The 16,296-nt window shown below is 42.3% G+C and overlaps 1 protein-coding gene across 1 annotated transcript; it reads left to right on the forward strand.

Annotated features, from left to right (window-relative positions):
- Positions 1 to 7,324: 7,324 nt before the first annotated feature.
- LOC100281483 (GMN10) lies at positions 7,325 to 15,197 on the forward strand. Its single transcript, NM_001294256.1, has 13 exons — positions 7,325 to 7,935; positions 8,260 to 8,332; positions 8,493 to 8,563; positions 9,170 to 9,255; positions 9,349 to 9,439; positions 10,222 to 10,290; positions 12,150 to 12,230; positions 12,312 to 12,477; positions 13,698 to 13,743; positions 13,840 to 13,920; positions 14,563 to 14,645; positions 14,739 to 14,782; positions 14,897 to 15,197. Exons 1-13 carry the CDS (start codon positions 7,552 to 7,554, stop codon positions 14,990 to 14,992), a joined length of 1,371 nt encoding a protein of 456 aa, NP_001281185.1. The 5' UTR covers positions 7,325 to 7,551; the 3' UTR covers positions 14,993 to 15,197.
- The last annotated feature ends 1,099 nt before the right edge of the window (positions 15,198 to 16,296 follow it).

Consider the following 16,296-nt stretch of genomic DNA (forward strand, 5'->3'; position numbering starts at 1 on the left):
AGCAATCGGGCCGAATAGATCCATGTGGAGTAGCTCAAGCGGCCTGTCGGTCGTCATGATGTTCTTGTGTGGATGATGGACTCCAACTTGCTTCCCCGCCTGGCATGCGCTACAAATCCTGTCTTTCTCAAAATGAACATTTGTTAATCCTAAAATGTGTTCTCCCTTTAGAAGCTTATGAAGATTCTTCATCCCAACATGGGCTAGTCGGCGGTGCCAGAGCCAACCCATGTTAGTCTTAGCAATTAAGCATGTGTCGAGCTCAGCTCTATCAAAATCTACTAAGTATAGCTGACCCTCTAACACACCCTTAAATGCTATTGAATCATCACTTCTTCTAAAGACAGTGACACCTACATCAGTAAAAAGACAGTTGTAGCCCATTTGACATAATTGTGAAACAGAAAGCAAGTTGTAATCTAAAGAATCTACAAGAAAAACATTGGAAATAGAATGGTCAGGAGATATAGCAATTTTACCCAATCCTTTGACCAAACCTTGATTTCCATCCCCGAATGTGATAGCTCGTTGAGGATCTTGGTTTTTCTCATATGAGGAGAACATCCTTTTCTCCCCGGTCATGTGGTTTGTGCACCCGCTGTCGAGTATCCAACTTGAGCCCCCGGATGCATAAACCTACAAAACAATTTTAGTTCTTGACTTTAGGTACCCAAACGGTTTTGGGTCCTTTGGCATTAGACACAAGAACTTTGGGTACCCAAACACAAGTCTTGGAACCCTTGTGTTTGCCCCCATCAAACTTGGCAACTACCTTGCCGGATTTGTTAGTAAGCACATAAGAAGCATCAAAAGTTTTAAATGAAATGGCATGATCATTTGATGCATTAGGAGTTTTCTTTCTAGGCAACTTGGCACGGGTTGGTTGCCTAGAGCTAGATGTCTCACCCTTATACATAAAAGCATGGTTAGGGCCAGAGTGAGACTTCCTAGAATGAATTCTCCTAATTTTGCTCTCAGGATAGCCGACAGGGTACAGAATGTAGCCCTCGTTATCCTGAGGCATGGGAGCCTTGCCCTTAATAAAGTTAGACAAATCTTTAGGAGGGGCATTAAGTTTGACATTGTCTCCCCTTTGGAAACCAATGCCATCCTTAATGCCAGGGCGTCTCCCATTATAAAGCATGCTACGAGCAAATTTAAATTTCTCATTCTCTAGGTTGTGCTCGGCAATTTTAGCATCTAGTTTTGCTATATGATCATTTTGTTGTTTAATTAAAGCCATGTGATCATGAATAGCATTAATATCAACATTTCTACATCTAGTACAAATAGATACATGCTCAACAATAGATGTAGAGGGTTTGCAAGATTTTAATTCAACAACCTTAGCTTGTAATATGTCATTTTTAGTTCTAAGGTCGGAAATAGTAGCATTGCAAACATCAAGATCTTTAGCCTTAACAAGCAATTTCTCATTTTCAATTTTAAGGCTAGCTAGGGAAGCATTCAACTCATCAATCCTAGCAAGTAAATCAACATTATCATCTCTAGGATCTGAAGTTGAAACATTGCAAACATGTGAATCAACCTTAGCATTTAAACTAGCATTTTCATTCCTAAGGTTGTCAATCATCTCACGGCAAGTGCTTAGCTCACTAGATAATTTTTCACATTTTTCAATTTCTAGAGCATAAGCATTTTTAACCTTAACATGTTTCTTGTTTTCCTTAATAAGGAGGTCCTCTTGGGAATCCAAAAGGTCATCCTTTTCATGAATAGCACTAACCAATTCATTCAATTTTTCCTTTTGTGCTATGTTAAGGTTGGCAAAAAGGGAACGCAAATTATCTTCCTCATCACTAGCATTGTCATCACTAGAGGATTCATATTTAGTGGAGGATTTAGATTTAACCTTCTTTTTGCCGTCCTTTGCCATGAGGCACTTGTGGCCGACATTGGGGAAGAGAAGCCCCTTGGTGACGGCGATGTTGGCGGCGTCCTCGTCGTCGGAGGAGTCGCTTGAGCTATCGTCGGAATTCCATTCCCGACAAACATGGGCATCGCCGCCCTTCTTCTTGTAGTACTTCTTCTTCTCCTTTCGCCTCCCCTTCTTGTCGTCGCCTCGGTCACTGTCACTAGATATAGGACATTTAGCAATAAAATGACCGAGCTTACCACATTTGTAGCAAACCTTCTTGGAGCGGGACTTGTAGTCTTTCCCCCTCCTTTGCTTGAGGATTTGGCGGAAGCTCTTGATGACGAGCGCCATCTCCTCATTGTCAAGCTTGGAGGCGTCGATTGGTTGTCGACTTGGTGTAGCCTCCTCCTTCTTCTCCTCCGTTGCCTTGAATGCAAGGGGTTGAGCTTCGGATGTGGTGGCATCATCAAGCTCGTTGATCTTCCTCGAGCCTTCGATCATGCACTCAAAACTAACAAAATTCCCGATAACTTCCTCGGGGGTCATTTTAGTATATCTAGGATTACCACGGATTAATTGAACTTGAGTAGGGTTAAGGAAAATAAGAGATCTTAGAATAACCTTAACCATCTCATGGTCATCCCATTTTACGCTCCCGAGGTTGCGCACTTGATTTACCAAGGTCTTGAGCCGGTTGTACATGTGTTGAGGCTCTTCCCCTTTGCGAAGCCGGAACCGACCGAGCTCCCCCTCGATCGTTTCCCGCTTGGTGATCTTGGTGAGCTCGTCTCCCTCGTGTGCGGTTTTGAGCACATCCCAAATCTCCTTGGCGCTCTTCAACCCTTGTACTTTGTTATACTCCTCTCTACTTAGAGAGGCAAGGAGTATTGTTGTTGCTTGAGAGTTGAAGTGCTCGATTTGGGCCACCTCATCCTCATCATAGTCCTCATCCCCTACGGATGGTACCTGCGCGCCAAACTCAACAACATCCCATATGCTTTTGTGGAGCGAGGTTAGATGAAATCGCATTAAATCGCTCCACCTAGCGTAATCTTCACCATCAAAAGTTGGTGGTTTGCCTAATGGGACGGAAAGTAAAGGTGTATGTTTGGAAATGCGAGGGTAGCGTAGGGGGATCTTACTATACTTCTTGCGCTCTTGGCGCTTAGAAGTGACCGAGGGCGCATCGGAGTCGGAGGTCGATGTTGATGAAGTGTCGGTCTCGTAGTAGACCACCTTCCTCATCCTCTTGTGCTTGTCGCCTTTCCGATGCGGCTTGTGGGAAGAAGATTTTTCCTTCTTCTCTTTGTGATGAGAAGAAGATTTCTTCTCCTTCCCTTTGATGGAGGAGCTCTTCTTCTTCTCCCTCCTTTTGGTGCGGGACTCTTCCGATGAAGTGCTCCCGTGGCTTGTAGTGGGCTTTTCGCCGGTCTCCATCTCCTTCTTGGCGTGATCTCCCGACATCACTTCGAGCGGTTAGGCTCTAATGAAGCACCGGGCTTTGATACCAATTGATAGTCGCCTAGAGGGGGGGGTGAATAGGGCGAAACTGAAATTTACAAATATAAACACAACTACAAGCCGGGTTAGCGTTAGAAATATAAACGAGTCCGAGAGAGAGGGCGCAAAACAAATCCCAAGCGAATATGCAAGTGAGACACGGAGATTTGTTTTACCGAGGTTCGGTTCTTGCAAACCTACTCCCCGTTGAGGAGGCCACAAAGGCCGGGTCTCTTTCAACCCTTCCCTCTCTCAAACGGTCCCTCGGACCGAGTGAGCTTCTCTTCTCTAATCAAAGCCGGGAACAAAACTTCCCCGCAAGGGCCACCACACAATTGGTGCCTCTTGCCTTGATTACAATGGAGTTGTGATCTCAAGAGCAAGTGAGAAAGAAAAGAAGCAATCCAAGCGCAAGAGCTCAAATGAACACGGCAAATCACTCTCACTAGTCACTAGGGCTTTGTGTGGAATTGGAGAGGATTTGATCTCTTTAGTGTGTCTAGAATTGAATGCTAGAGCTCTTGTAGTAGTTGAGAAGTGGAAAACTTGGATGCCATGAATGGTGGGGTGGTTGGGGTATTTATAGCCCCAACCACCAAACTTGACCGTTGGCTAGAGGCGTCTGCTCGATGGCGCACCGGACAGTCCGGTGCACACCGGACAGTCCGATGCCCCTGCCACGTCATCACTGTCGTTGGATTCTGACCGTTGGAGCTTCTGACTTGTGGGCCCGCCTGGGTGTCCGGTGCACACCGGACATGTACTGTTTGATGTCCGGTGCACCGGTATGGGCGTGCCTGACGTCTGCGCGCGCATTAAATGCTCCGCAGGGAGCCATTGGCGCCGAAAAGAGTCGTTGCTCCGCTGGTACACCGGACAGTCCGGTGCACACCGGACAGTCCGATGCACACCGGACAGTCCGGTGAATTTTAGCGGAGCGGCTGCCACGCGAACCCGAGGCTGGCGAGTTCTGGAGACCGCGCTTCCTTGGAGCACCGGACATGTCCGGTGCACACCGGACAGTCCGGTGAATTATAGCGCGCCGGCTTCCGAGAATTCCCGAGGGTGAAGAGTTTGAGTCTGAGTCCCCTGGTGCACCGGACAGGTACTGTTTATTGTCCGGTGGCACACCGGACAGTCCGGTGCGCCAGACCAGGGGTGCCCTCGGTTGCCCCTTTGCTCCTTTATTGAATCCAAAACTTGGTCTTTTTATTGGCTGAGTGTGAACCTTTTACACCTGTATAATCTATACACTTGGGCAAACTAGTTAGTCCAAAGATTTGTGTTGGGCAATTCAACCACCAAAATTATTTAGGAACTAGGTGTAAGCCTAATTCCCTTTCAGAGGTTCTCCAGTCACCCCTCCCCTTCCAGTCCCTTCCCGCTTTCTGCATATCACCCCTCCACTTCCCGCTTTTTGAAAAATAAGGTAAAATTATGTACAAGTAGAGGTTTGAACCTTGGTTGTTGGCTCCATATTTACACACACATAGATAACAAACACATATATTTTTGTGTTTTATGTTCTATACTCAAGCATAATATACATATTTTAATGAAAAAACAAGAAAAGGTTAAACCATTTGTACCGTACTTAGCCCGCCGTACCACATCTAAGGTCCAGACATGACACTGTGATTGGGTCGGGCAGGTACAGACCAGGTGGACAACGAGCCAGGCGGGGCTAAAACGTATCGGGCCACAAGCCGCCCTACAAACCTGTCCCATGTGGACATGTATACTCTCACACTAGTGACGCGCACGTGCAGGTAGGTAACAATGCAATTTAAGTTTTCCTATAGTACAGGTTCGGTGCACATTGGACCTTGGCCATGCCTGTAGGTTCATTGACTGTTTTGTCCATGTGTCAGGTGTTAGGGTGGCATTAGACCGGTCCAGTGCAACACCAGACCTACCACATCCGAGCCATGTCATCTAACCATTGGGTAAACTCCATCCGATCGTTCGATGTACGAGTATTACGGTGCTCAATGGACGGAGTCCTATGCTCCAAGTCTAAAAACAACGTCTCTACGTAAGTGGTCCGGTGCACCACCGGAATGGTCCGATTCACTAACCCACACAAGCCCAGAATAATGACTCTTTGCGTAACCGGTCCGGTGCACACCGGACTTGGTCTGATGTGCCGCAAAGCAGCACAATTAAGTCATTTCTGGACTTTTTATCTTTGTCTTCATTTGTCTATCTTCTTTAGCATTCTTATGACTTAGACAAACATATTTAGAGTCTATCCAACTAGTCTAAGTCGCATTTCTTTGCCTTCTTTAAATTCTCAAACTATGATTCCAATTCTAGCTCAAGCTTAGCTTCAAAGCACTATTTTCAAAGTCTGAACTTCCCAACCTCTCTAAAGTGGCACCGACTCATAGGCTTATCATATGTTCTATGCACCGAGTTAATATGTCCAACTGCGCCATCTGATCCGATCTAGCATAAGCATGATAATATGCCACCTGACATTGCATGGTATGATTATAGTTTTGTGCCATATTGGGTCGGTACATCGTGCCGACCTCTCGGTCCAAGCTTGGTTTGGTCATATACCGTAATTGTACTGCATCGTGCCTAGGGGTGGATAACGAGCCAGCTCGGCTCGTCCGAGTTCGAGCTGGCTCGTTAAGCTAACGAGCCATAGAGTCAGCTCGACTCGGCTCGTTTACGAGCTCGAGCTGGCTCATTTAGCTCGCGAGCCAGAGCAGAAAAAAAATAAAATATACATAATAATTAGTTTTTAGTTAATTTCAAACTAATTTAACAATAGAAAATAGTAATTATACTCATAGTTTCACAAACCACGTTAATATAACACCAAATTAGCACAATTCATCACTCAATAATTCACAATTCACATACATGTTCATCAGTTTAACCCATAATTATATTTGCATAGACCAAATTAACACATAGACATAGTTCATTAATCATTAGTTTAATTCATAGGCCATAGACACCTCACATATATATAACATGTTCATCAATTATTCTGTAAATGATATGCATATAGTTTCGTTTTGCTGGAATATGGTAGCTCGTTTAGCTCGCGAGCTGGCTCGTTAACGAACCGAGCTAGGATGTTAGCTCAGCTCGTGAAAAAAATTCAAACGAGCCGATCCGAGTCGAGCCGAGCTGACCATGAACCGAGCGAGCCAGCGAGTCACGAGCATTTCGTCCAGCCCTAATCGTGCCTAATGCGTGATTGACACGGTTATGACGTGTCATATCGAACAACGTAGCAACATTCAATTTCAAGTTTTAATAATAGATTTCTTATAGTGTTGATAGGAACTAGATGCACTAAAACGAGTCTAACAAACATGTTTAGTACAAGAATCACCATCTCAACAGAGCCTAACCAATGAAATATGAAAATACAGTTGCACCATCTGAATCGTACCTAGCTAAGGACCTTTTTATCCAGAAGCTAATGCAAAATGATTAAAGTTTAGCTCATCTTTAGAAGTTAAAAGTGACTAAAAAGATATTTTTTACTATTTAAGTCACTTTTAGCTCTTTCTATTTGGACCTTTATCTTTGGCTCCTAAATTAACTAAATTTTAGTTATTTTTATTTTAGCTTTCAGGATGCAAAGGCCCTAATAACATATTTAGAAGGATTTTAGGAGATTGAATGAGCTAAAATCTTCTTACTATTTAAAATTAAATAGCAAGTAGATTTTAGCCCATTCAATCCTTAATTATCTTGTGTTGGCCAAACGAGCCACCCTTGTTCTGCTAAGAACTGAAAGAACGTTTCAGTGATTCACTCGCATAGTTAAAAAATATTATTTTATATTATAGATTATATTATTTATAGAATGGAGTTTAAGTAATGAGAGGATGATGCGTAAGCTGCTGGATGGAGGTAGTATAAAGGTAAGAGGTAATATAAAGCGCTAAAAAGGTTCCCACCTCCAACGCCCGCCTTCGTGAACCCAGCTGCGGGATGGAGGATCGGACGGCCAGGGTCTCTCCGGGGAGGAGAACTCACAGCCACCATCTCAGCCAACAGGTCCGGATAGCGTCTCGTCGTCCTCCCGCCTCGCTCCCTCCGTCGCCTTCTCCAACGGGAAATAGCCATTACCGAAGGAGGCCCGTCAGCAGCGTCGGGGCAAAAATTTCACCGCGCGCGATCAAGCGATTGATGCCCCCGTCATGGCGTCCGTGCCGCTGTCCTCGCCGTCGCAGGCCGGCCTCCTTGGCCCCCCGTTCCCGCTCCTGCCACCGCCCTTCGGTGCATGCCTCCGCTACCGCTTGCCGAGGCTGCCTACAGGCCTCTCGTCGAGCGTGAGGAAGGGAGGGCTCCTGCCGCTGCCGCTCCTGGTGCCTCCCCGGGCCGCGGGGGGCAAGGACGGGCGGGCCGTGACCAAGGAGGAGTTGGAAGAGGAGGAAGAGGAGTTCGAGGTGACCAAGGAGGGCGAGGAGGTTAATCAGGAGACAGGAGGAGGCAGTGGAGCCACCAAGGAGGCGGCGGCAAGGGGTTCGGGTCGATTCGCGGCGGACTACGTCTCGCTCGGCGTCAGGGAGCCCGTCTACGAGGTAAGCGACCAGCAGGCTAGCCTGAAATCCGCAAATGGCTTCTTATTGAATTGTTCAAATGGTGTCTCATATTCCATTGTTGAAAGTGAACAGTTTAATCCGAGCATTGCGTACCCGAATCCAAACGAACATACGTGCTTTTAGTTTCCTGTCTACCTGTCGTTCAAATAAGAGTCGTCAGGTTGGCTTCCTGGCATGTTCATGCAGATTGTAGGTTGGCTTTATGATGAATTGACGATATCTGGCCGTTAGATACTTTGTAATTTACAACCTCGCAAAATACATATGTTCATTAGCATTAGTCCCGAAATTAACTTTATCCAGGTGATAGAAGTGAGATCAAATGGGAGGATGTCCACCAAGAAAATAAGCAGGCGGCAGCTACTGAAATCTAGTGGTATGCACAAGGAACATGTTTCTCAGCAATGCGCGCATATATCAACTTTGTTTGTACAACTTTTAACTTCTAAATGCCCAAATTATGTAATTGACTATCTATTTTATGATTCCAAGCACATTTAAAATACTTCTGATTTCCATGTTTTGTCATGATATAGGTCTCCGCCTACGAGATACTAGAAGTGTTGACCCATCACTATGGTTAATGAATTCAATGCCTTCCCTGCTGGTAATAGAACACTTCTATACATAGCTGTATTGAGATTTCTTTTTATGCTATACTACATTTTTCAGTTGTATACAGATGATCAATATTATCATGGTGTATACACTAGATTACTAGAATCTGAAAGCTTTCACTTTTATAGTAGATCATAATCATAAAGGGCACAAATGCTTGCATTTGAGAAAAAGGGTGATCATACAATTTCTGTCATGCTTTCCCAGTTCATGTTGTGTTCAGCAAACTATTTTAGAAACTTTTCATGATATATTGAGTTAAATATTAAGGACAATTACTGTCGTTTTACATCTAGAATATTTCTGCCTTTTCTTAACTTTTTTTAACCCGTGTCCTTCAAGAAAGTTTTAAGACAGGAGTTAGTATAGCCATATAAGACAGGAGTTAGTATAGCCATATTAAGTACGTGAAATTTTGCGTAATTTAGTGATAACAATAATTTTATTGATGCCTTTTAGTTGGGATGCCGTTCTTTCCTGATTTTGTATTTTGATGTACTTTCCATTGTCTCCTTGCACCTTCAGTCACATGGCTCCTAAAGACCATTCTTTCTATTGCAAGTGAAAACCATATTTCATCATTTACTGTCTGTAGGTACGTGAGCAAGCTATTTTACTCAATCTTGGTTCGTTGCGAGCAATTGCTATGTATGCGCGTGTTCTTATATTCAACTATAACAGGTTAATGTTCATCTTATATTAATAAGTTATTTCCTTTTCATGATCTTACAAAATGTTTTATGAACTTATCAATTATCTTTTTAACTTGTGTAGCCCAGGAGGGAAGGCCTTTCTAGGGTTATTACTGTCTAGGTTAAATCCAAGAAACATCAATGGTGGGCCTGCAATGCCTTTTCAGCTTGAGGTAACGAATATATCCAGTAATACATATTCATGGTATGGGAGCAGCTGTGAACTTGTGAACTGATATTCTGCCACGTAAAATGCATTTTCTTCTCTGTTTTCCATCAAAAGTTTTCTGCGAAAGTTACATAGAATTCCAGGATTGTTAATGACAGTACATATTTCTGTTTACATCTGCATTGTACTTTCAACATATATGCTAAGTAAACACCAATGAGTGCTTCTTATGAAAATTAAATTTGCATCAACACCCAAATTAATTATTGAAGAAAGATTTCCCTATGATCCCTAATCTGATTTGTGGATATTGAGAAACTTTTTTCTCGAACACGCAGGAGAACTGCGCATCATTATATTAAGAGGATAAGAACGGTCTAAGATAGACAAAAATACAAACTGCCCTAGAAGGCAGTAAAAGAGGGGAGGGGACAGAAAAAAGAAAAAGAATAAAAGAAACTAAAAACTAAAAAACTAAATAGAAGAGGAAAAGAGGAGGGGGCAGCAACCCCACACCATCTAAATTAAGGCCACAGCTGTCTAATATCCTTTGCTCCTGCCATTCCCCAAAGCTTAACATCACTAAATGTATACTATTCTGGTTGATCCTATTTAATCATATACTATTTTTGTTTAAACATTCATACCACAGTGTGGTATTTTATTGCATGTCCGCTGCATTTAAGACTATGTTATGTGCTTGCATTTTCATGTAAATTTGAAGTGTCGGTGTGCTGCATATTGGAAATATGAACTGATCTTTCATCATGATTTCCATGTGTTCAGGTTGTTGAAGCTGCACTTCTTTCTAGAATACAAAGATTGGAGCAGAGACTAATGAAAATTGAGCCTCATGTGAGTACCATTATACCAAAGAAGTCTATGCGTCCTTAAACTTTTTGTATTACATATAACACTTGCTCTTCTTGTAGAAAACTGTACACAATGATGTTTTTACTGCATACTCCATTTAAGTATTATCACTTACATGCTTCTCAATCATTGGCTTCAGACCTTTAAGCTGTTACTCATATCCCCTATTTCATCGGGATTTTAATTTAGGCAACTTTAATAACAGTGTACACAGTGGAATCCGAACAGCAATGTTTCTGGTTATTTCCATCTCTTTCAGATACATCAACCAGTACAAATCCGAGCTGCAAATTCACGATCTATTCCTTTCCTATGACACATTTCCCATCTGAACTAATCCGAGCTCCTGATCTTCAGATACATCAAACAGTACAAAGAATAAGAGATTGTATACTCCCAGTTTTGGCTACTAAGGGTGTGTTTAGTTCCGCTGTCTGCAGTGAGAAAAACTGTTTTCTATTGTATGTTGTAAAAAACTGTTGTGAATTGTCTGCTTTGAAAAGGTTGAAAGTCGTTTGGTTCAAACTGCTCTGAAACTAGATATTTCATATGATCTACTGTAAGACTGTTTATATGCAAATTGACCGTGGTGCAAATTTTCGTGATGATTAGCATAATTTTAACCATTATAATGTTCCATGCATATAGATAACTAGGAAATATATTTAAAATAACTAAATAACTAAACAACGTTTTTCCTGGAGAGGGGGGTCACACCTGGGGAAGCTGACATGGCTGTTGTGGAGGACGACGTCTTAGAGGTCCTGATCTAGCGCTGGGATGGCTGGCAGCCAGTGGTCAGAGGGCCGACGATTGAACCCTAGCTTTTCTCTGGGTTCTGTTTGGTCCTGCTCGATGTGTGGAGAGAACGATTGAAGAGATGTAAACGAGAGGAAAGAGGAATAACGGTTCAGTACACCTTAATCGATGGCAGGTGGGCAATTTCTTTGAACTTAGTTCGCTGCCACCGCTGGGAAAGGAAAAGGGGGTCTGCCTGCTTCGTGAGTTGCTACGGAAAAAACAACTGCAGTGGGAAAAGCATGAGCGGGTGGGAGCCCTTTGGTTCAACTTTCTACTTTTTTGAAATGGAAAGCAAGTCCTAAAAGCAGAACCAAGTACACCCTAAGTGTACGGATGAAAACGGATTTCTACATTGATTCATTCGAATTTGTATTTGTGGACATCCCGATCATTTTCATTTCCCCCTCTTGTTGTACCTTTTATTCCTTTCTTAATGAAATGATGTTCTAGAAAAAAAGTATCACTTAAAATGGGACATTATATGCGGATAAAAACGGATATCCTGACTTAAAACGAAAACAGTCGGAGAAACACTCATTGTTTCCGTCCCATTTCACATTTGTCAAAAACGGAGAAAATGAAAATGGTCGGGATGTCCACAAATATGAATTCAAACGAATAATGTAAAAATCGGAACGGAACATAACGGGATATATCCTGACCGTTTTCACCCCTACCTAAGTGACTAACTCTACAATAGACCTCATATAGGACATGTTGTGCCAAGTGTCATTGCAGCACTTTCAGAAAGTTAATCCATTAATTGTTGTCAGCTTTTGACTCTACTCCTTTGAGATACAGTAGGGAAGTGCCCTACCAAGTTGATACTGCATTTTCAATGTGCTGATCTAGGTATGGTGCGACTTAATAGTTCACTACTGCAGTTAGTAGTATTTTGCTTTCATGTCATTGTGGAATGAAGTTTATGAGCTGCTTAGTGGTTTAAACGCCACCATAGGTCTTTGCATTTATGTTGAATTATATATTGCTCGAGCACTTAAAACTTTGATAACTAATATTGCTTTCCACTTGCATCTCAGGTGGCTACATTGCTAGAAGTTCTGCCAAATCGCTTGACAGCTGATGTGTTGGAGCAGCTTCGTCTAAGTAAACAAGCATTGGTATAAAACTGCACTCTGGAATCAATTTCAGGCCACTTCGCAAACTTTATTTTGATTTTATGTATGTATTCATGTGTCAAGGTTGAGCTGGGATCACGAGCAGGTGACCTCAAGCAGATGCTTATCGATCTCCTAGATGATCCTCATGAAATCAGACGAATATGCATAATGGGGAGAAATTGCACACTTGATAGATTGAGTGATATTGTGGAGTGCACTGTTCCTTTAGAGAAGCAGATTGCTGAAGGTACAGCTACAATTTATCATTGTAACTTTGCATATTTCTGGAGATTATGACTTGTATCTATCTTGGTAAAGCTTGCATCTTTACTTCGTTAGCTGGACACTTAATATGCCAACCGATGGCATGTTATTAGACTAGTTTTCTAGTAAAACCCGTGACATATGCAAAAAAAAAAAGACTGCAGTTAGCAAGGATTTGAACAGGTTAATCTATGTAATTCTGTGCTATTTATTTATCTGGAAGGAATCTTTTTTTTCTCGAACTCGCAAGAGGATTGCGTGTTATATTAATAAGAGAAGAAAAGGTACAGAAACAAGGGGGTAACCCCAGCAACCCCCCTAGGAACTAAACAACTACAGCATGAGCCATAACAGACAACCCAAGGAGCGAAAAGGTACAGAAACAAGGGGGTAACCCCAGCACCCCCCCTAGGAACTAAACAACTACAGCATGAGCCATAACAGACAACCCAAGGAGCCCTCTGGCTCCTGCAGCACCCCATCCATAGCACTCCATGGAGATAAGCTGCAATGTACTACCAAGATCAGGGTGACACCCATCAAATACACACTGATTCCTAAACTTCCACAGCTGCCAGGCAATGAGGATGATGATAGTATTCATCCATTTTTTTCTTTTCCTTGGGGATCACCTTAATTATTCTGCCCCATCAGGATGCAAAACAACTGTCTGTGGCTTGGGGTGCTGCTAAGACTGCGAAGCCAAACTGTCGGAATAAAGTGACCCATACCTGCGTGGCAAACACACAAGATAACAACAGGAGATGGATTGTTTCAGCTTCCTGACCACACAAGGGACAGACTGAAGGGTGAGCAAGTCCCCTTTTAGCAAGCCTGTCAGCTGTCCAACACCTATTATTGATCACATGCATAATGTTTTATAATAGCGGATATCTATTTATGTTAGATATGTGTTTGTAGCAGGATTTTATGTCAAAGAACAAGTACCACATAATGTTTTATAAAAAATGGTTTCAGTGAAAATAAAGAAGACAATTAGAATAAAAAATTGGATTGAATTATACTTTTATTCATTTAGGAGATTGACCAGATTGTGTTTCTTTGGGTCTTTGTTTGTTTGATAGATGTGATTTTTTCTCACAGCATTGAAGTTTGCTTTTATGATTTGTGATGTACTCTTTTTTTGTAATCAAATCGTTGCTTTTGACTTGATTTATGAAAAACCTTTTTTGGCTTTAACAGAGGAAGAGGAAGAAATTGAAATGTTATTGGAAAATTATCTTCAACGGTATTCCTCTCATTTCCAGTAAACACTATGTTTTTTTGTTTCCTTAATCTTTTTTCTTGCTGACAGCTATTATCATTTTATTGTGCATTGTTTCAGATGTGAATCATGCCATGGTCAAGCAGAGAGACTTCTGAATTCTGCAAGAGAGATGGAAGACTCGATTTCTGTGAACTTAAGGTATGTCCATTGTCACCACTGAGCTCAAGAGATGGTGTGTGTTTTCTCTTTCTCTAATGCTTCTCTTAACTAAGCTCTAGTTGACGATGTATACATTTGCGGGAACTATTGGCTCCCCTATAAATTCGAATATTAAAATGAATACACCAATAAGAGTTCAGTAGATGGAACAACTTCGAATATAAAAATAAACTAGTATCTGCCACATGACCAATATAATAATAGTATATTTATTACTTCTGCCAGGGTAAACAAAATGATATTGTTTTCCTCGTTCCTAGTTGTTTCTTTTTCTGAATTTGAAGCTGACCAAGTTTGTAAATAGATTATAGAAACATGCTCGTCAACCTGAATTACTATGAATACATAAGACAAAGAAGTCATCCAAAAAAAGGCTGACTTATTGTCTACATGCCTCAAAAGTGAAGACAGGAAATACTGCATGTTACTTGGCTTGCCGGCGCCTCTCAGCTCTTTCTGCTGGCTCATGTTCCATGTTTGTTTTCTGAATCCTGCATCCTACAATCAAGAATTATAAAATACTGTTAATTCTGTCATGAGAAATGGATGTGTCAAACTTGCTCTAAATTTGAACATATGGTGGGTTATATTTTGCTTACCATCGCTTTGGAACTCTTGCAGTTCTCGACGACTTGAAGTAAGTAGAGTGGAGCTGCTGCTTCAAGTGGGAACATTTTGCGTTGCAATAGGAGCATTAATTGCAGGTATAGGAATCCCCTTTTTTTGATAATTTTGTAAATTTTATGTTTTGTATCAAGTTCTTCTGTATATACTAACGGCGGGTACTTTGTCTGTAGGAATATTTGGCATGAATCTTAAATCATATCTGGAAACAAATGCGGTATAGCTTTGCACTCCTGACCTTTTTTCTGCTTCTGTGCCATGTATCGGGCACTATCCATAGTCAATATAGAATGCATGTCCCATGGTTGACAATAAGTTTGTTTTGGAGCAGTGGGCATTTTGGGTGACGACTGGTGGAATAGTAGTTGGAGCAGTAGCTGGATTTTTCGTCGTATACTCGTATCTAAGGGCTAGGAAGATATTGTGAACCCTGTAACATCTGTATGTTAGGATATTTTTTGGAGCTGTAAATAATGTCATTAGCACATCCAGTGAGGGATATGCGTGTTCCAAACTCTGCATGGTTTGTGTACTCTGTACTCTTGCGAGAATGTTGCCACCCTATGTATTTGTAGTTGCCCGTTGAGACGGAAATAGGTTAGAACTCAGAAACAAATATTTGGTTTCCACCCTAGACGATTTCTCGTAGCTGCATTTTACTATCCTGTATTGAAAATTCGTGTCAACATCTGTCTTAATCTTCTAAATTTTGGTAATGCACTAAATGCTTGGGGACCTCGGTGCTATCTTGAGCTTGAACTTGAAGGTACATTTTACTCAAACTCCAATGAAGCCAGTCACCAAGTCCTGGATCTGCCGCAATCACATGAAGATAACCACGCGGCAACGCACCTAGCTAGGCTGAATTTAACCAAGCCAAAGCATGCTTGGGGACAGGGCGCACATGATCAGAATCAGGCATTCAAACGCCTCGTGCCTTCGCCTAGCTTGATTCTGGCTGTAAATTGGAAGAATAAGCTTGATTTAATTCTATCTTTTTTCAGCGTAATCTTTATTTTCTTTAAACTAGTTGTTCTCTTAAAATCATTTATGGATTTGAAACTGATGTTACAAAAAAAAACAGTTTGATTTTCATATTGTAATACTATAATTGAGTCAAAAAAGAAGTTAACCACGTTCATCTTCTGGCGGCCTGTTGCCAGAATACTCCATCTCACCGGAATAGATTGTGACTCGCCTGCTTCTCTGCCTCTAGTGGATCATCAGAACATGACCATATTTATGACCCACGGCGACTGCTAGCTAAACTCAGATGCAACAACCGTAAAGTCTGTCACAGATCATATCATATATATATATATATATATACTATATGTATTTAGAGCCCTGGGCTCTATTTAGCTAGAGGAAGCCCCAGCCAAATATGAACGCACCTGTATTTCACAGCCGACTGACCTTTCGGTTTCCATATAAATACCTACGTGATCCCGCGATTAGCTCCTTTGCTCCCGGCTCAGTTTCCATAACCGCAAAACCCCAACCCCCGCACGACTCCAGGAATCTCCGGCGATTCTTCCATCCCGGCGACTCCGCTCCCCTTTCCGACGACTCTTCCAACCCCTCGCCGCTCGCTGTCGATCCAGTCGCAAGCGGCATTTGAGCGGCGCGCCCTCGGTTTCCCCAATCGTCGCTCCAATATTCGTGCCGCTGCGTCCGGCGACCGGCGAAAACCCTACCTTCTCCGGCGACGGTTCTGCTCCTTCGCTCTCC

This window comes from Zea mays, chromosome 1 (assembly GCF_902167145.1).
Source record: "Zea mays cultivar B73 chromosome 1, Zm-B73-REFERENCE-NAM-5.0, whole genome shotgun sequence".
NCBI lineage: Eukaryota > Viridiplantae > Streptophyta > Magnoliopsida > Poales > Poaceae > Zea > Zea mays.

Bases quoted from the DNA above. Each gene is read 5' to 3' on its own strand.
- LOC100281483 (NM_001294256.1), top strand. From the start codon at position 7,552: ATGGCGTCCGTGCCGCTGTCCTCGCCGTCGCAGGCCGGCCTCCTTGGC. The intron at 8,564-9,169 runs GTAATAGAACAC...TACTGTCTGTAG, and splicing joins ATTCAATGCCTTCCCTGCTG to GTACGTGAGCAAGCTATTTT. The intron at 10,291-12,149 runs GTGAGTACCATT...CTTGCATCTCAG, and splicing joins TAATGAAAATTGAGCCTCAT to GTGGCTACATTGCTAGAAGT.